At 44.2% G+C, this 21,027-nt stretch overlaps 1 protein-coding gene across 2 annotated transcripts in view; it reads right to left on the bottom strand.

Moving 5' to 3' along the window:
- LOC103184493 (netrin receptor UNC5C) overlaps positions 1–21,027 on the bottom strand; it is a 182,447-nt gene that overhangs the window by 58,132 nt on the left and 103,288 nt on the right. For both annotated transcript variants that reach the window (XM_007902522.2, XM_007902523.2), the window contains exon 2: positions 1,242–1,463. In XM_007902522.2, the coding sequence (XP_007900713.1) occupies positions 1,242–1,463 (222 nt within the window). The remainder of the gene's footprint in view (positions 1–1,241; positions 1,464–21,027) is intronic.

Genomic DNA, 21,027 nt, shown 5'->3' with positions numbered 1-21,027 from the left:
CGAGAACTGCGACTACTGGTGCTGCAAATGTTTTTCTCGAACTGGTATGGATTTAGTCCTGAAAAGCAATTAGAGACCGCCAACTACTTGTGACAAGAGAGAATATAGCTGATGACGGCAAGTGGTTCAGATTAGCGCTCTCTGAATAGATGCTGGGAGGACACTTTCTGTGTTGAATAACCAATATTTAAAAGGCAGCAAGAGTGAAACTGTAAGAATTCATCCTTGTTTTGCTAATCCTAATGCTGCTCCATCGAGCAATGTGTATAAGAGTCTCTTTTAGATTTTGATGAAACCTGATATATTCGTCAAGGTCCGATCCTTCAGAACTCTTTTCCTTTCACTGAGACGTGTAACAAAGCAAACGGCCGCATTGAGGTATAAATAATAATAATAATAATCCGTCTATTTGGTGGACATGAAATTTAAAGATTCTCTGTACAAATTCTATGCTATTCACTCCCAGACGACCCCATTCCGCTCACAGCCTATCTCACACTTTCCTTTCTGACCGTGAGGATCTATCTATCTAATGCAGATGACACCCAACATGTCTGGCATTATTTCTGACCACATCATGTCAGTGATCTGTCTGGAGATCTCTGTGGTTAGAGGAAACAAAATCTAGGCTTTCAATGGATGAAAACTCTCACACATTTCTAATTTGGAAAGCAGAAAGTCAACAAGATACAGCTTGAGGTGCAGCGACATTGATGATGAGAGAAGACAACGGACGGACGCAGAATTTGAGTGTCCAAACAACGAAAAGGGAAGGGAAGCTCGTCAGCGATTTTCTCTTTAAAATGCTAAACCCTATCTCCACCTACAATAATAGCATTTTTGTAAGATTGCATTTTATCTCCTCAACCTGATTATTACCAATGTAGTGACAGGTTTCCTTAAGTATCAAGACACCTGACTCACCCAACAAAAATGACCACAGACTCATCTCCAATATTACCCTGAACCGCTCCCTCCACCCCCATATCTCCAGAGACACAAACTCACGGACCCACTCCAATTATTATCAGGTACAGGTTTTGTAGTTTGCTTTCTCCTCATGAAAATGAAGCGTCCTGTTAATTTGCCCCCTTTTTCACCAGTCTAGGGAGCATCTTTCGCTCGGAAGTCTTTCACCATTAGTGCAGGTCTAACGGTGGCACCACACCACCGGACAGCCTGTTGAACAGAGTAGAAGCATTAACGATGATAAAAGGACCAGGGTATTATTCGACACTCACCAGTGTTTTCATCGATATGCTCTTCTGTCACGTGCTCCTTCTGATGAACCCATTCGCTGTTACACTTGAAGTAGATCTGGGTAGCAGGGGAAGCTCTGCAGTAGAGGTTCACTGGCTTGTTCTTCACAATGTAGGCGTCTTCAGGCTCATTCAGGAAATATGGCAGGGGCTCGGGAGGGTCGGAGGGGAAGATTTCGGGAAGCTCCCCGAAGAGGTCGTCCTCTGCAGACGAAAACAGAGGAAGCCGGGAGTCAACAAAAAGCGGCCAACGCGATTATCCACACATTTCACGCGATAATCGTCACATTTCAGAATGTACGTTACAAGTTGAATGAGGAAAAAAAGGAACCTGCACTTACACTGCACCTTATCACACATATTCCTACAAAACTACAGTCACAACACTTTACGATCGCCCTGCTTCCCCCCGCCCCCCACCAGCTCCCCGGCCTTCCACACTCCCCGACCTCAACCCCCAGCTCGGGTCCGAAACTCTGTCTGTCCAGCGCTCTGGGACGTCCTCCTGACGTGAAAGGCGCGATACAAATGTCGCTTTGTTGTTGTTGTTGTTGTTTACAGTGGATCCTGTGATACACATTGAGACATCCTCGCAATGTGAATGGTATACTATGTTATATTATAAAAATATTGTTATTATTATAAACGGTGAAGCTCACGTGAGCCGGGTAATTAACTGGAATAAGAATCAAATCCATGACCTTTTTTTTTCTGACTATGGGAAGGAAATGTTACAAGAATAAATTTACATTTACGCAGCACCTTTCCCGTTTGGTGAACGACGCATGGCTCAGTCCAGGGTTTACACCCGAGCTGCAGGTGGGAGCCGAGGTGTGGTGGTAGGGAAGGGGCAAATTCTAGGGATCCCAGGATGGAGTACCAGAGTGGGGGGGGTGGGGGTGGGCAGATACACTGAAAGCCCAACCTAGCGTTACTGGGTGTCATTGGGCTATGGGGAAGAGGATGGAGAAATACAAAGGCGTGCCGGGTTCCTGGGCTTTTTTCTCTTCCTCCAGTGATACCTGCTGGAATCGTGAACGTATATAGACATTGGACAGCAAGGAAGTTGGACTTGATTGTTCTTCCTTCCTCTTCCCCATTCCTATTGAAATATTCACCTGGAAATAAAGTTCAAAGCTATCATATTGAGATTACATTGTAAATTGGCCTTGACATCCTCATTTGGATTTCTTGCTTGTCGCAGCAATGTGAATGAAGATCTATGTTTTTCCCCTTTGCCTATTTTTCCCTTCCCCTCCTGAAAGAAGCACTTGAATTCTTCCCATCCTTTTTTCTGGGATATCGTTCCGCTCTCCGCTACCTCCCCAAGTCATTTATAAATTAGCCTTGGTAGTGAGTGGCAGTGTGTGTCGTCAAGCATTTCCACGTTGCTTGGGGCATCACAGCTAATGTAATCCTGTTCTCACTGGATGTCCACATACACACAAACACACACACTTTTCTTCCAGTAGAGTATCTGAGGACAGCAGTCAAGAGCAGGAATCCCGGCTAATTTTCCTCTATAACAGAGGGGCACTGAGACCAATTGCAGGACTCCAATTTATGTTCCGGCTGAGACACAGCACAGACCAGGCTTTGAACCTGCAACTGGTGTCAGGTGCTTTACCTTTGCAATAACACTACCCTTCTACGGAAAGTTCAGTGTCAAACTCGGTTTCAATCGTTGCTACGAGATTTATTGCCTTGTAGGATCAAAAGACAGACATATTCGTTTTGATGTCTAGTCCTCTGGTGCCTCATTTATTCCAGTTGACATTTCACACTAATACACAGAAAGCCCAAGTCTACTTCAGTCAAGCCGTGATAAATTGTGCGAAGCGGTCAAGACAAGACACGGTGAAGAGATGAGAGCAGATACAGCAGCAGAACTGATGTTAGCCATTGTTTTCCCAATTGCCCAACTCAGGGCATCATTGCCATTGACTGTTACAGTGAATCTTTAACTACACAATCATTTGAATCCCAAAAAACTGTCACGCCCAGCTCTCTGCGGGAGAAGAACCAGTGCACTTTTTCTGTTGGGAAGTATTGCTAAAATCCTATGGTTCGAAACAGGTCGACAAAATCTAAATGGAATAAAAAACACAGGAAAGTAAGTCAACGGCAGTGAACTGCTAACTTCCGTAACCTTGCTCACAGCTCACCCCATAAACAACAATGACGACTCGCATTTATATAGCATTCTTCATGCAGATTTGGGGTCTTAGGAGTGCTGAATCGGGTAGCGAATGAGGACCTCAAGTTTAGTGTTTGTTGCCACTCAGAGCTCAGGATTATAATAATCCTTACATTTGATATAGCGCCTTATTACATCTTTGAGACGTTTCAAAGCGCTTCACAGAATATACTGTAAAGTGAATTGAATGTATATTTTGTGGGCGAAACGCGGCGGCCAATTGCGCACATGTTCAAGACTCTGCCCTTTCGTGATACATTATACCAAGGTACCGTCTTATCTGTTCAGGTGGACATTAAAGATCCAGTGGCACCGTTGGAAAAGAGAAGCAACAACAGGGGTCACTCTTTCCACAAAGCCTTCATTCCATTCTAAAGATGTAACGAAAAGATTGTCCTTTCAGAAATCAAGATAAGATGAGCTACAAATTGTTTTACTCGAGTTGTTGGGATGTGGAATGTCCGACCAAGTAAGGTGGTAGAGGCAGAGTGCCGTGTGAGCTTCAAGAGGGGAGTAGACAGGTATATGAAAGGTAGAGGCGAGAAGAGGCATTGTGATAAGGCGAGGAAGTGATTTAAAAACACAGTTGGCTTTGAGAGCCGGTGCAGAATGGATGGGCTGGAGAGCCTCCTTCTGTGTTGCAAATTTCTATGCTTCCATGATATGGCTAAATTATTATTATCATTATTATTATTATATGGCTAAAGGCTCCTGTTCATTGTCTCACTGATGTTGAGACCATAATTCAGGCTTCAGGTACAGTAGCATGCTGCATATTCTCATGGCAACTATCCACAGCAGCTCTCATCCTGAGGGGTGGAAGGTGTGAGTGACAGAAGGTCAGGGGGTTGTGACTGAAGGCACGGCCTGCGATGGTGAAGCAGAGGCAGGAAGAGAGTCAGGGGACGTGCAGAAGGCCCGAGCCAGCCGACACGGCAGGTGACGAGCACCGTCTTAAGCTTTTAACAATTTGTCACAGGGAGGGTTTAGAAACAGGGAGAAAATCGGACAAAGAGAGCGTTAGTGACACAGCTGCAGAGGTGAGAGAAAGCTGAATGCGTCAGGGTCCAGAGGTGCGGCTTGGAAAGGCGTTTGCGCGAGGCAGCTTTGTGCAACGAAAATGAGATTCGTTTCACATAGAAATTTTATAGCAAACAGACAGGATCAGACCTGAGTCTTAGAGATAAAAAGGCATTGTGTTCAACTAATATGACAACCATTCCTTGACTCTTTGTCACCTGCATTTTTTCTGGCTAATTATCAGGGGACGTATTTCCTGAAGTCTGTCACCATCAGCCAGTGACGGGGTTCCACGATAGTATATAGTTTCTCACTAACAGCTGAAGTATTATATTCTACTCCCACACCAGAGAGACAAACACTTTGCATCTTTAACAATAATGAGCAAATCATTAATGAAACCGAGAGCTGGGACTTTCAATAATAACTTTCTAAACACTGTAAATAATGGCTAGAAATCCCTAGGTTATGCCGTTAGGTCATAAAGAAGGATTGTGATTCACCGAGAACTCTGCTGAATGAAACTCACCATCTGACTCAGTCCACCACACATTTCAGTGCTAAACTACAATAATCCTTACATTTGATATAGCATCTTTCACACTGGGAGGACGTCTCCAGCGCTTCAAAGGATTTACTGCGAAGTGTAATGATTCTTTTTAGAAGAAAGAGGCAGCGAATTTGCATGCAGTAACGTCCCCACATCAGTCATGAAAAACATGATCAATTTTACTTGAGCGATTGTTGGTCAGAACACAGAGAGAAACTCCTTTCTCTTTTTTGAATAGTGTCGTATAAGCACTCGGAAACACCACCCTCTTGTGAAGGGCGCTATATACATGCAAGTTGTTGTTGTCATGGGATCCTTAACATCTTAACATGAAAAATCGGATGGGACCTCGGGTTAACATCTCATCCGAAGCACGGCAGCTCCAGCACTGCATTGGAGTGTCAGCTGAGCCATTTGGGTGCAAAATTCCAACATGAGGCTTGAACCCACAACCTTCTGGCTCAGAGGCAAGAGTGCTACCAACTGAGCCAAAGCTGGCATTGGGGCAAGCTCGCATTGCTTACAATGTTACGGCAAGTATCATGAAGTCAAGGGTGTGCTTCTCTCCTTACCAGCCTTGCAGGGTCTGCCCTAAGCCTCACCAGATGCACTGATCGGTGTGTTAATGGCCACAATCAGCCACTCGCCATGCAACTGACCCACGAAGCAATACTATATGAGGAGTCAAGCAAGATACTACGGAGTAAAAGCTCACATTTAACAAGTTTCACAACTGATGTTCAAAATTCATTGTTAAACTGCAGACGCTGTCGACAGCAACACCAGTGATTCGATTCAATACTCCAAAAGGCTCAGTTTATTCGAAAACTGAGTTAGGTATCCTGGAGAGATCTCATTTGCAAACAATATTTTATCTGCATGTCCTCTGCATTTACGGATGTCAATCAATCACGTTAGGGCCTAAGTACAAAATATCAATCTGCAGTGATGGGTGCCACTTAAAAAGACATGTGAAGCGATCCAGCAGTGTGTAGGAGAAAATGCTTGTTTGCAATCACGACTGAACAACGGTAAAATGAAATTCTGGGAGTTCATAAATCATTCAGCACATCACTGACAATACAAATACACCACAGTTAACAATTTTAGCTCTCCTCCAGCACCAAGAGTGGCATTCAAATTCCAATCCACACCGCTCCTTATGTCTTGAATCATTCGCATCTGCAAACGACTTCAAAAAGGTCCATCATGATTGGCCGTTACTAAGCCGGCCATCTTCCAAATTGCAATGGGTCCCATTGGTCACACACGTATGACCAAAAGGCATGTGGAGTGCTGGACATCAATGCTCTTGGGCTGTGAGGATGACTACAGTTTTGGGCAGTGGCTTGGGAATCTTGGTATAAATTTTGATCACTGATACTACATTGGAATATTCACAGGGAACTGCTGTATAACCCATTGTAGATTATACGCTGTAATATCCTGTGAACTGCTGTATAATCTATTGTCAGCGCAGTTTAAATCATATTTTTCAAACCTGATGAGGCAAGTCACTTTCCTCTGCACGCACGCGCTTACATGCAGTGGAGTCCTGCAGTTCAGTGGTTTGAGCACTCAGCTCATGAGCGAGAGGACCTGGGTTCGATTCCTGGCAGGACGAAACACTTACCTAGCAGTAAGTGGATACCTGGTTGTTAGTCGATTGGCAGATCGCTTTTCCGGGGGTACTAATCCCCTTCAAAAATAATAAGTATTTGGTCACTCAATCCACGAAGGTTTGTGAGACGCTGCTGTGTGCAATTGGCTGCTGCGTTTCGTCCACAAAATGTATAGTCAATTCACTTTACAGTACAGTCTGTGAAATGTTTTGAAACATGATAAGGTGCTATATCAAATGCAAAGATGTTTATTATTATCATTATTATTATTATCATTATTATTATTATTATTATTATTATTATTATATCAACCTGCAAAATTCCTCATGGGCTGTTAAGAGGACTCAATTGTACCGACAGACAGCGATAACAATATGAAGGACTGAACACATCTAGGTGCTCTGCTAATGCTGATGAAAACACTTGAATTTCCTCCCTGTTGTTTAGGATACTATTATCTATCTTGGAGAACTTGGGAGAGGCAGACTGGTCACTGGGAGCAGGAATTCTTCCCACTCGGCTCCTGTTAACCATGCAAGCCAAAGTCCTAATGAGTCGGGTGGTCCAAGCTGTGGAATATCTTTCTAAACAATGCATTCAATGACAAGCTGTGCCATGCGATTTTAGCTGATTAAACTCCAGCACACTCTGGCGTCCCCGAGCTTTGCTCTTGCCAACCTGTGCCTAATACTCTCTGGAATTACGAGAGCAGGATGCCTCCCTCCAGGGAGAGCATACGCATTTCATCCTAGACTGCTTATCGAGTCTGTACTCTGTTTACCTAAACTGCTCTCCGGCAATGTGTGCACTCTTTCAAACGCGGCAAATTCTTAATTACAGCCTAAATTTTTACACGTGTTTTTCCGTAAGTTCTTATTACAACCACAAACAAAACTAACTTCGACTTTAAGACTGAACAGTTTGTCAAATTCCAGATGTTCTAAAATGGATTGAATCTCGGTTGTGGTGCTATTTCCCTCCACTGCAATATAAACGTATTGCACTTGTGAGAATCTCCACTGGTTCACAGGTGAGTAAGAAGATTTTGTCCTCACATTCACATATATAACTTTACAAAGCCTCGTGCCCTTTACACAACCTCCGTTCCTTGTACATCCTGTACAGATTGAAAGTTTCGTATTTGAATTTGACAAACCCGTTGGCCTTGCAGGGCACTTACAAACCCGCCTGTGTGACCCAATGGAATTAGCGAGCAAAGATTTCAGGGGCTCAGTGAAACATGATGTGTGTTTTTGCAATCCTCCGAGGTAATTACAGACGGCGCTGAGGGATCCATGTCAAGATGTGCCTTCGCATTTCAGATCAAACACCGCAGCTCATCTGCCATTTCTTTATCCTAGGGGTGACAATGACACACTGCACCATTCAAAAGAACACCTGCCCCACGTTTGAAAGAAATAATCCAGTGGGATCTTTAACGTCCACCGGAACAGGCAGCTGGACTTCGGTTTAACACGCCACCCGAAGGACAGCACCTCCAACAACCGCAGCACGTCCCTCGCGCTGCGATGGAGTGTCAGCCTGGACTGGCGGGGGGTGCGGGAGGGAAGGTGGGGGGGGAATGGGAGGGGTGGTGGGAGGGTTAAAGACCAAAATGGGGTTTGTAGCCAGCCACGTCGCCCTCTGATTTAGAGGCAAGAGTACTACCAACTGATCCAGGTTGACACCTAAACAGAAGGCAGAAACCAAGAGAAAGAAATTTGGCGTCTCAAACAATGACAAGGAGATTATTCCCGTTTGAGAAATTCCTATGCCCAACTCTAGGGAGGATCCTGCTGTAAAACTAGATTCACTCTACATTTAAAATGAGCTAACCCACTCTGACCCTTAGATGTGGCTCCCCAGGCGTTTTACACAGTGCTGGTCCCTTGTGTGAATTACTCGGCAACATATGGGTCATGACATAGACATTATCCTCAGACTTTAAGCTTCAGTTTAAAAATTAAAACAGGCCCATTCCGAATCACTGACAGGTTTGTAAATAAGCAAAGCAATGGGACTGACATGGGTTAATCCCGAGTAAATCCATACAGTCTAAATCAATACAGATTGACTCTTATATCCCCACTTAAGTGGTGCTTCACATGAATCTCCTCATCCCTCGTTTGCCTCATGTCTAATCCTGTAAGATAACACAAAGTCTATATTTTCAAATGCTGTTCCTCACCCCTTCACCCACACGCCCCCCACCCCCTCCCAACCTCCGTCAATTACTTTCACACAACCTTCTCTCAAAACCACTTTGTATTTCTGCCCCAAACGACCAGCATTCTCTTTTACATTTTTGTCTGGTAGCCTTAACCTCGTCTATAGCCTCGGATGCCTCGACAGCCTTGCCCCAATCTATCTTCAGCAACCCAACTTCCCCTAACTCTCTCCGTCGACCTACTTCATGCCCTCTGCCCTCTCGCCCCACCCAACCATGGGCAAGCTTTGTCCCAACGCACTGAAACTCTTTCCGAAATCCTTCTATCTCATCCCCCACCTCTCTCAATTTTTTTNAGGCATTTGCTAAGGTCATTTGTTGATTTAATGGTTGACTCAAGGTCGCAGAATTATTGTACCTTAAAAAGAAAGCCCAGTCTCTCTCTGTCAGTATGAACCTCCCTCTTCTTTGACTTATCAGTCAGCAAGATAGCCAGAGGCCTTTTAACCAGCCTTTAACCCGGATTACTAATTAAGGTGGATAAAGCTTTGATTCATAAATCTTTTGTGAGGCTCATTCATAAATGTGGCCTCAGGCTATTGGGGAACAAGTCTAGTCCTTTCCTGACAATGTGCTGAGCCCCCAGTTAGAAGTCCAAATACATGACTCAAATTACAACAAGTAGTACAAGAGTTAAAACACATCTATGCTCTGGTCACACACGTTAAGAATATCAGAGCAGCTCCCCTGCATTTCATTATTATGTCTTTTATTCAATTCTAAAGGAGATGGGATGTTCCAACGTGCTCTGAATTACTGGGAATGTCCCTCAATTTGCCTTTACATTCCTGACTTTTTCTTTGCAAATGCCCATTGCATTGTGTGTGAATTTCTATTGGTTTTAGCTCAACATCAAACCAAGGTTAGTATCCTGTATGCTTGAAATGGACCTATTTGTACAGGGGCAACAGGAAGAATGGAGTCTCCACTGGTGCCTCTGTGTAATAGAGTAACTTATATCTTAGCTCCTCATTATCTTCAGGTAAGGAAAGTACATGTTGCACTTTTTCCCACATGCAATACAATCTCCAGGCAGTTTCTCTTCTGGAAAAAAGAGGGTTGGAGCTTTACATCCAAAGACCAAAATTGGAATGAGTCTAAAGAAGCAAACCATAGATTCTGAAACTGAACGATTTAGTATTAAATTTACATACAAACCATTCCACACTTCTTGATCGCACTGCAGTTTCTTGTGCACAAGGTTACCAGACTCTGAGTTGCAAGCAGCCTCATTGAGTAAAAGAAAGCTGTAATGGTTTAAGAGAACATTGCACAAGAAGGCATGAGGAATGAACAGGTTTAGAGTTGCAAAGGCAATTTCAGGACAGACATCAGGAAGTATTTCTCTATCCCGGAGGGTAATTAACATCTGGGACAGGTTACCAGTAAGACTGGTGAAGGCCAGACACTAGACTCATTTAAATATACAGTTTGATGTTGTGATAAGTAGACAGTAGGGTGGGTGTTCTGGAAGGATGACATCAAATGGGCCGACAGGCCTTTTTCATCTGAAGTCCTCGTTTGATCCTGCAGGTCAGTATGACACACTTCTGCTTTCCAGCAGGCGTGAACCTCTCAATGTAATGACCAAGAACAACTGGCAACTATGCTTCAGGAGATGTTATCGAACTTTAACACTCTGATCAAAACCTTCACGTATCCTCTGCTGCAATATAGAATTCTAATTTCTTTACAAATATAATAAGAACAGGTTGCTCGGCTTATCTAACTTATACTTTAGGCAGTCTCACCTGGGAATAGTAAATTATTATTTATTTAATCCAACTGTTCTGGATATTCTTTATTGAGATTCCCTTCTGCCTGTTCAGATCCTATAGCACGATTCGAAAAGAGAAGGGAAAAGAGATTGGTCCTTCACTTCATAGCTGTTTTGGGACATTGCGGTGTGCAAACTGGCTGCATGTTTGCCATCATTGTCCCTACATGAAATGCGCAACATCAAATGCAAGAATTAATTACTACTATTATTATAAGATCAGTAATGGGTCTTCATGACAGACCGAAAATGACTGATTTTCAGCCCAGAGTAGGTAGTTTACACTTATGATTCAACTTCTACTTTTTCGTATCCGATTCAGTCAAAGACCTCGTTACTCACGGAGTCTGCTGCCTAAAGGATTAGTCACTGCTGAAACATCCTGAGAAGCACAGGGCAATCAGATATTCTGATATTCTTCAAATCATTGAACTAGAAATGTAGCTTACAACCTGAAAATCAGTTTCTGATCAATGCTCTGTGGTCTCCTGCCTTTGGATCAAATCAATTCATTTTGATGTATTCACGAAGCAGGAGACAGATGGTACCATACATTCCCCTCACAGTACGGCAGTACATATTGATAAGGACACACCATCGATTTTTCTTTCTGCATTGGTTAACCAGTCGCTTTGACAAAAATTGACGCTTCACAGTTAGACAATGCTGCGTTGGCTAGTTGTTCAGTGGATTCCTATTGAGAGCCCAAGTCTGAAACACAAGGGCCTTTCCATTTATTCCCCTCAGCGGGTGGGTTTTCAACTGAGTCTCGGCTGGCCACTGAAGCAACTTGGCACTGCCTCCATCTCAGTTTGAGTCGGCTTAAGATCAATTTCAATTTGCTAGAGAAAAGATTGGTTTCCTGAGTGAGATGCAACAGTTTGAACCATAATAGAGTGTTTGTGCTGCAGGAACAACTGGGTGAGGGGTGACCAGAGCAGCTCGATTTGCCTTCAGAAGATGGTTCTGGCTCATTTGACTTCGATTCACAAGCCTCGCTTCACTATGAGCCCTTGAAAGTTATTTCTAAATCTAAAAAGATGGCCCAAGAAATTTCAGGACGTCATGTCTTAATAGAGTGGAGCAGTGTTATAACAGTGTTTGGGGCTCTGTAAAATTTGGCATGACATGAAGTTGGTGGAATGAAGTCACACATTGTTTCAGTGCTTGTGAGGCTGACATGTGCGACGTGAAGAATCATTTACATGAGGCATTACTGCTGTTCACAAATTGGCTGCTGCATTCACCTACAAGTGCAGCCATTGAACTTTACAGTTAATCCTGGGAATTGCTTTGAGACATTTCTGTGATGTGGCAACGCAACCGTCAGATGAGTCGATAAACTGAGGTCCCATCTGCCTGTGCAAGTGGACGTTAAAGGTCCTAAGGCATTATTCGAAAAGAGAAGGGAGTTTCTCTCTCCTGGTGTCCTGGCCAACAAACCCCCAAAATAAAATTGGTCACTCACTCCGTGGCTGTTTGTGGGACATGTAAGTTGGCTGCTGTATTCGCCCACAAAATACGCAGTTACTACACTTTACGGCATATCCTGTCAAGCGCCTTGAGACATCTCGATGACATGATAATGCTATATATCAAATGCAAGGGTTATTATTATTATTATCAAATGCAAGAATTGTTGTTTATCATACATCTTGTACCGTGGTTACCGTAACAAAGCACTGAACCACAGCAAGTTGCCTTACATTAATTTGCAGCACGTACACTCAAGAGGGAATTAGTTAGTTATTTGTTGAAGAAGTGTGAGATATAGCAGTGTAGGATTTCCGATTTGTTTTGTTTCGAGATGTACAAAATGGACCTCAAAAGCTTCTTTCAGCCCTATTCATTCCTGCGATCATTTGTTTTACCAATAGTTATTACTGTGGAACCTTGGACGGCTGTGCTTTACGTTCCCATAAGAACACTGCAAAACATAGTATTTTTAATGAAAGTCTTAATCAGTACAAACTAAACCTGAGCTGTCTAAGCTTGGTTCCCTTGTTACTTGTCCAAAGTATATCTGTGCGCCTTCTTGAATCCATTATCCTGAGTAGCAGATCAAGAGGGAAACAAACTCACTCATAACCCTTTATTTCCTTGAATAAACACAGCAAAAATCAAACATCCAGTTGCACCTGATGACATTCTCCTCAATTATTTTGTTGGGAATGATGCACCTATTTAGCCTCTGTTCATCAATGGTTGGCTGAATACAACACGGTTAGTCAATCACCTCCCTGGGGTGTGGTGCTGTTGATGGGTTAGCTGTGATTGCCCAAATTACACTGTGACTATAGATTTGTTAATCAGATATTTAAAGCACAGTCCCTCTAATATATTAAATATATTTTGGCAAAATAATTCATGGTTGCCATTGAGTGCAAACGTACGATATTTATTTCAATGCTCCTTCATTGCGTTTCAGACCTGATTGTATTCTGTGCGAATAATGTTAACATTTCAGACTAATTCTAGGGGCGCGGGACCTGTGTAATTTGCTCTTCTTAGAAGCACCTCCACCATCTTCATAACCACCTACAATCCTTATACGTCACTGCAACTGAGCAGGAACTAATTCAACTCCAGTCCCATCAAAGCACTTTCAATGATCTGTGGTGTTAATTGAATGATTAAAGGCTGATTACTCAGCTTTCATGTGTTAAATGTTACCAATAACCTTTTAACACCAGTCTGCCATTGCTGCCTAGTGAATCAAAGATCACAGGGCTAGTCCTTGCCTGCAGAAATAAATATTTTGGTCCCAGCTCAGTTGTAAAACTCATCCTTCTTATACTGGGCTCTGGCAGTCTTAGTGTGACGTTGGCAAGGATTTCTCAGGTAGTGGGCTTTCAGAAAGGAGAGCAGCGGTTTGAGGAGTACTTCATTCCATTTTTCACGTTGAACTTGTGACCGCTAACCACATTCTGAGCCACGCCACCACACACTGGCTGCTTTTCCTTCCACATCGCTTTTCCTTGTTCACCCTATCGAATCCCCTCATAATTTTGAAAACTTCCATTGAGTCTCCTCTTAACCTTCTCTGCACCAAGGAGAATAATCCCGGCTTCTCTCGCCTCTCCTGATAACTGAAGTCCCTCATCCCTGGTGCCATCCTGGTAAATCTCCTTTGCACCCTCTCCAATGGCCTGATGTCCTTCCTAAAGGTGTAGGTTTCATATCTATCACTTTACTGAAGAGTAGTTTTTACCCCCCACCCCACTCTCCCCACCCTCACACACACATATCACTGAACCTGCACTTGGGGATTAAAGGGCAGCAAATGTTCGAAAATTCAGAGAGAGAGAAAATGAGCCTAGATATTCCAGGCATATTGACGCCAGGCACCCACACACTTTGACCCAGCAAGTTCAGCACCTTCAGGAGCTGGCTCAGACGGTCGTAATCTCTCCTCCGAGTCATTAGGTTGTGGGTTGGAGCCCCACGATGGGACTTGAAACTCATATTGTCTAAAATCGACATAAAATCCAATCCAGTGCTGTCCATCAGATGATAGATTAAACTGAGGCCCTGTCTGCCTGTTCAGGGGGATGTTAAAGATCCCATGCCAGTATTCAAAGAGAAAAGGGAATTTCTCCCTGCTTCCTGACCAAAAATTGGATCATTCATTCCATGGCTGTTTGGGGGACGTTACTGTGCGCAAATTGGCTGCCGGGTTCACCCACAAAAGACAGTAAAATCCGGTGAAATACTTTGCGGCATCCTCCCGACATCAAATTGCTATATCAAACCTAAGCATTATTAATCATTATTATCATGAGAGAAGCACGCAAGTAAAAACTAACTGACTGACAAGACTCCTTCCCCTTCCTTCAATGAATGTGGTAATGTGTGTGTTGAGACGCAGGTTCGCCTGAGTCTATTCTTTCTCGATCGGATAAATAGCTGCTCAGCTATTTGATAGGAAAATGATGCACCTATTTAGATCCCGTTTTATCAATGCTTGGCTGGCTGTATCACGCCGAGTCTGTCACTTCCCCAGGGTGCAGTGCCGTTGATGGTTTAGCTGTCAAATGCTCCATTGTGCAAATTATACAGCTACTGTAGATTTCCTGCCAAGAAACAATTTACTGGTTTACTTACCATCAGTCTTAGAAAGGTACCAAATCCTGCTCTCAGGTGTAGCGACCTGTGATGCATACAGTGGCATTTAATTCTTTATCAAAGCAGGACAGCAGTTATTTTGTTAGCTAAGAAGCTGATTTACAATCGATAGGACAGTTGAAAATCCCTCTCGTTTGTTCTCTCTTTAATCCGCAGTGCCTCACCACCTCTCTATGCAGGATTAAACTAATAGTCATACCAAAAATACTGCATCGTAATACCGGTTCAATTAAGAGGTCGGAATTATAGTCAGAAAGTCTGGTAGGAACCTGCAAATCAAGTTGAAATGACCAACTTAAAGTGCTCTTATAACAAGTGTAGTGACTTATTTGTGTAGTCACTTGCACCAGCGAAGACCCCGAATCCTAGAGCATTCCTTTCACTGGTGCCTGAGAAATGGAGTAGGAAAAAAAGCCGAGAGCCAACCTTTTTAAGTTCATCAGCTAGCCTAGATTTGCTAATCATTATTGCTGGAGAGAATTGTCAGTGCCTGTTTCTGTCAGGTAACTTGAGGCAGCGATTGAGATTCCACTCCCTACCCTCATCAGCAGTCTGACGGACAACTTCCACACAGACTGCTAAATGTCCATCAGCTTTTTTTATTTCGAAACATTATCCTCATACGTGAAAATCTCATGTCTTGACTGGTAAAACCCTCATTCGTACAACTTTCTCACTTCGATGATAGACTTCTCCAGTCCTCTCCTCACCAGCTTTCCTTGCTCCACAAACTCGTCCAAAATTCCACTGCCTGTAATTCTCTCCAACGCCAGGCTCCACGCACCCATGACTCCATCCTTTACCAGCCTCCACGAAACCAGCAGGTCAACTTCAAAGCTGTCACCCCGACTCTTCCAAGTCTTACTGCTCCCTATCCTTTCAGTCTCTTCTAACCTTCTCTTGCCTGTGGGCTCCCCTCTTATGTTTCCCATCCGTTGCTCATTCCTTACTCCTCCTTTAGTGGTTGAGCCTTCATCTACTGCCCCTGAAACCGTCTTACAAAAAAAAACTTTCCTTTGCTCCTTCTTTCTTTGCCTTCAAAATTCTTTGACACGCGTCATTCTGCCCGCTAGGTTCTCCCTACCACATTTGTGAAGCCTTTCGAGACAGCCATGCTTCATGCAGGTGCAAGTTGTTGTCGGGTTCACAGCTCACATTGTTCAGCACAGCAGTTTAGTGTTGGTTTAACTTCCTTTGATTCCTGGTTAAAATCACAGAAGCTGCTAAAAGTGCAATTTGCACCTCCATACCGTTCTTTCAGTTATGCGTTCATTTTGGGTCAGAAAGGCGCGAATTGAGCATAATGCAAGTTGCCAGGGGTTTCCGTGAAACCTGGCCTAACCTTGCCCTCCCACCGGCCTATCAGTTCAATGAAATGACCTGCTGACACCGCAAGGAGAGTTGAGTTTAAGTTCAAATCCACAGGAGATTTGCATCAGCTCTTTGTGCTAAACTGATGCAATGTTCCAGTACGCAGCCTCGGCTAGACTTAATGTGCAAGGTTTTTATGTTAACTCAAAGATCTTCAAACAGTACCCCACAGTTTACCCACAAAACACACAGTCACTTCACTTTACAGTGTATCCTGTGAAGCGCTTTGAGACGTCTCGAAGACGTGATAAGGCGCTATATCAAATGCAAGGATTATTATTATTATTATTAATATTATTATTATTATAATGCTGAGGTTATAAAACCGTGTTAAGCTAATTGCGTGTTGAGTTTGAAACAAACGTACCTTTCGGCATCAGTAAAGTTTGCTTGAATTCCAAATGCATCAACCCTCGCCCCACAGAGTCACTTAAAATAATAAAGGGAATAGGCAAGGCAGGCAGAAAACAACTAATCTCTCTTAATAAGCAAATCCAATCATAAAGGGGCAGAAGGTGAACAATAGAACTAATCTGATAAAAAGCGAATCCAGAAAAAATCTTTCTTCACGCAAAGGTTCGGGATCTACTGCCCCCGGATGATCTCAGATACAATACAATTGAGGTGTTGAATACCATTTATACACGACTAGCTTGTCACCTGAGGCAAGACGTCAGAGGCAACTGGAACAACAACCACAACGACAACATGCGTTTATATAGTGACCTTCGTGTGGGATTACGTCTCAGAGCACTTAGGGTTGTACAACGGGTGATTTTCCCGGCCCCAGACGCGGAAGTCAGATTTCCAATTACTTCTGCACACCAGAGATTCCACTCGGAATGCGAAGTCAGCAATCCCGAGACATGGAAAGCCACTTGGCTCAGGTGTTCTCACAGCTCCAGAGGCTGTACAGAGCTGTATCACTCCAGACTTGTGATTTCTGAGCCCCTGAGAACTGCAACGTTAAAAGCAGTATAATAATAATAAAATAATAATAATATTTGATCAAGCACTTCATCACGTCGCTGAGATGTCTCAAAACGCTTCGCTGAAATTATGCTGCACAGAATACATTGTATTGACTGTGCATCTTGTTGGCGCTAGATGTCTCAGGCACACCCCCCCCTTCAACTGGTTTCATCATGGAAGAGTCACAAGTTCCAGTGTACACCACTCTACTTCCCTGGGGAGGATGAGTGCTCTTAGGATGGGTCCAGAGTTAACGAGGAGCACTGAACATTTGATTCAATGTGCAAACAGTACCATAGGTTGGAGTCTTTCCAACCTGCCCATCACCTCCAGCTTGGCTGATGGTCAGGGTGAGAGGTGTGGAGAGATGAGGTCAACTATAATAATCCTTACATTTGGTAGAGTGCCTTTCATCTCAGGAGGACATCTCAAAGCGCTTCACTGCATATACAGTAAAGTGGTGTGACTCTTGTGTGTTTTGTTAACGAACGCAGCAGCCAATTGCACACAGCAATGTCCCACACACATGTCAATGTCACACACACACACAATGTCACACACACACACACATCCCATGAAGTAAATTACCAATTTTATTTGGTGGGATTGTTTGCCAGGGTAATCCCACCAACTGCTGTGCCCAATTGACTGTAAAGTCAATTCACTTTACAGCGTATTCTGTGAAGCGCTTTGAGACGTCTAGAAGACGTGAAAAGTGCTCCATCAAATGCAAGGATTATTATTATATAGGACACCAGGAGATGTGACGGCTGAGGGTAGATAGCAGAAATAACCTCAACTAAACTGTGGAATTGTTGTGGAGAATTGTCAAGGGAACAACTATGTCCTACTTTGGTTTGCGGGTTGTTTGCAAGCCCTAAATAACATTGACAACAGAAATTGTAGTTTAACATCAAGCAGTGGTCTGTTGAGTAAATTTCAACCTGGAGCCTTCTGAGTCTGCCGCAGACAAGACAGGCAGATTTTTTGTTTGGAAACTGATGCGTTTCCAAGCTACTTAGGTGGCATTGGATTAATGACGCACAACATTTATAAGAAAATATCAAAGCCATCTTTTTATGACTGATCTGAGAGAGATCCAGGTGGTGAAATGTGCTCAAGAATTTCCAGCTATTCCACTGCCCTCATTGGAAGAACTAAAGCGTGGAGAGCGAGAGAAGCGGGTACAGATTCACGAGGGGCTACACAGTCTTATTCTAATTCAGTCGGTGAAGATTACATGTGACATTCTCAGGCAGGAACGCTGCTCCCATTTTTCCTCAGTTCATACTGGCTGATCAATAGCTCATTGCTGGCGCTGGGGCAGTGGAGCAGACTGCAGCCCTCCTCCTTCACCACCGAAACTCTGCCGGAATTTCACAAAGACAAACAGCGATGCTTTGGGGAATGTAGGGAACCTCAGTGCTGGAATGCCAGGACAGATGAGGTGGGGATGCCACCCAGCACCAGCTGGTGGGTACTCTGGCCTCTGGGTTGGTTGCTCATGTCCCATGTCAGGGATTTTGACTTATGGCCTAGGCAGATGCTCCAGTGCAATGCTGGAGATAGGGCCGGCATCGTCGGTGATGCTGCTCTTTTAATGAGACACGAGGTACCTTCTGAGGTGCGCTTTGAAAGAGGGGAGAGAGGAAGTGAGTTGGAGAGAGCCACGGGATGGAACGCAAATACGAGTTCCAATGTGGAGCTTGATCCCTGCAGCCTTCTGAACCAAAGGCCAGAGCTACAAGTGAGCCACACCGATAATTGTAGTATAAAGCACGGGAAGACTCTTGACCAGTTCAGAGCTCTGCAAGACACGGTCAGAGTAGCTCCTTCGTAATGACTCCGATCAACACTATAGCCTCAATTTTACCGACTGCCTTGATGTTGCCTAACAACCAGGAGATGCTGGCTTCATTCCATTTAAATTGGAGCTACTTACTGATTTGAATTTGATTCAGTAGGCCGGGCGTAGGAGGGAACAGTATGTTGGGAGAAAAATTCCAATTTATTAAAAGTAATAACACTAGTTTAGTGAGTCATCTGCTGCCGAGGCAGTATCTCTTCAGCTTACTCGCCCGCTCTCGACACCCGGCTCGCAGCTTTAGACCGTAATCTGATAGCGGTTCCCGTGACTGCAAAATGGCACAAAAAGTTCCTGCACAAACAGTACAACCACGTTGTTTATTCTCGTCAATTCATCAACGGTCTCGTGAAACAATGTGCGTGCCGTTGACAAATAAGGCAGCTCGGACATAAGTGATGGTACGGATGCGGTCGGGGTAACGTTCCATTCTCTTTCCACCTCGTGGCTGTTTTTAGGGTGTCGCTGAGCACAAATTGGCTGCCGCAATCCGCAATAAGACAGTCACTGCCCTTTAGGGTGTATCTTGTGAAGCACTTTGGGACGCCCGCCTCATGTGAAAGATGGCCCACCAATTATGAGGATTATTACACTTTTAGTCTCGGGCCAGCGTTAAACGACGAGGGCAGCTCAGACCTTTTGAACGTTCAGATGGGAAGCACGTGGCTCATGTGTTGCCACTGATTTGATAAACGCTGCTTACACTGAACATGCCACCTCGCACTGAACAACGCTCAGTTACTTGCAGCGGCGATGAAAACTGAAAAGCTACAGGGAGCTGGGTGGGTATCGCACTCTTGAGGCCCAGCATAAACCTATATTCTTGCCTGCCAGAGGTTGTCAGATCCTTTTGAGTGCGTCCCGAGATTGTACACTTTTGACCCCAGGCAGCAAGAGTGTTAAAAGCCTCTGTTTTAATGGTTAAAACAATTAGTAAATTGCCCCCACCCCCCACCCCCAACCCCTTCACTCCCCACTCAATTCAAACCTTTACATGACCTGGCTCTAATCTCCAGAGACTGCCAGCAAAACACACGATAGCACACAAAGTGTCAGTGAGAGTGGGAGGATGTGAAGACTCCAGTCCCACTTCAGGGCCAGAGATTTTGACTTCATAAATTAATTATGCTTTTCCTCCAAACCGATGAGGACAGGAATGAGTTTTTTTTTAACAACCACATTAGCATTTAATCACAGCTGTTTGATCCCTGCTTCTGCGCCAAAGTCAAGGCACTTCCCTACAGCAAGCAGGAGCCTGTGAGTTCAAAACAGTTTCATATTTGTGCACGATAACAACAACAACTTGCATTTATATAGCTCTCCTCATGCAGGGTCTTACGATGTGATCACATCACATGCTGGAATATTTATTTCAACATACGCAACCTCAAACCCCTGCAGAGAGTAGAGTAACACTCCCAACACTTGACATCTGATGACCTATTTGCCTTCTCCAGCAGAAATCATTGGAGACTCTTACACGATAACAAGAGAGAGTTCTTGCTGACTGGTTTGATGCTGTGTTTTTGATGCCTGTGTTTGCTTTTCGGATCTACACAAAGTCCTATTAATAGCGTGGGTGTATAACCGTAGGCGCGGTCGAATAGGAAGGTCTTCAGGTGTGACGTGAAGATGGGGAAGGATGGGGCAAGGCGGAGGGATAGAGGACGAGTGTTCCAGAGTTTGGGGGCGTATTGGCTGAACAGGAGGCCTCAGTCAGTCGAGCAGAGGCAGTGGGTTGTCAGTTGTGGGGTAAGCAGATCGGAGAGGTAGGGAGGTGCCAGGGCATGAAAGGGCTTGAAATCAAGTGTGAGGATCTTGAAATCGATCCCGTTTGAGGGATAAGGAGCCAGTGGAGCCTGGCAAGGACTAGTGTGATAGGGGTCCTGAGTTTGGTCTTCCGGTCGAAACCATTTCAGCAGAGTCGAGGTTGCGGCGAGAGGGAGGCGCGAGATAGGTGTTTCCACGCGGCAGGTGTCAGTTTGGACATGTCCAGGAACGTAACATGGCACGGCGTGTCAGCTCTCACCAGGGATAATTATC

The sequence above is a fragment of the Callorhinchus milii genome, unplaced genomic scaffold (assembly GCF_018977255.1).
Source record: "Callorhinchus milii isolate IMCB2004 unplaced genomic scaffold, IMCB_Cmil_1.0 Scaffold1, whole genome shotgun sequence".
In the NCBI taxonomy this organism is placed as follows: domain Eukaryota; kingdom Metazoa; phylum Chordata; class Chondrichthyes; order Chimaeriformes; family Callorhinchidae; genus Callorhinchus; species Callorhinchus milii.
The sequence above is the reverse complement of the archived record's forward strand: the minus strand, read 5'-3'. Positions and strand labels throughout refer to the sequence as shown.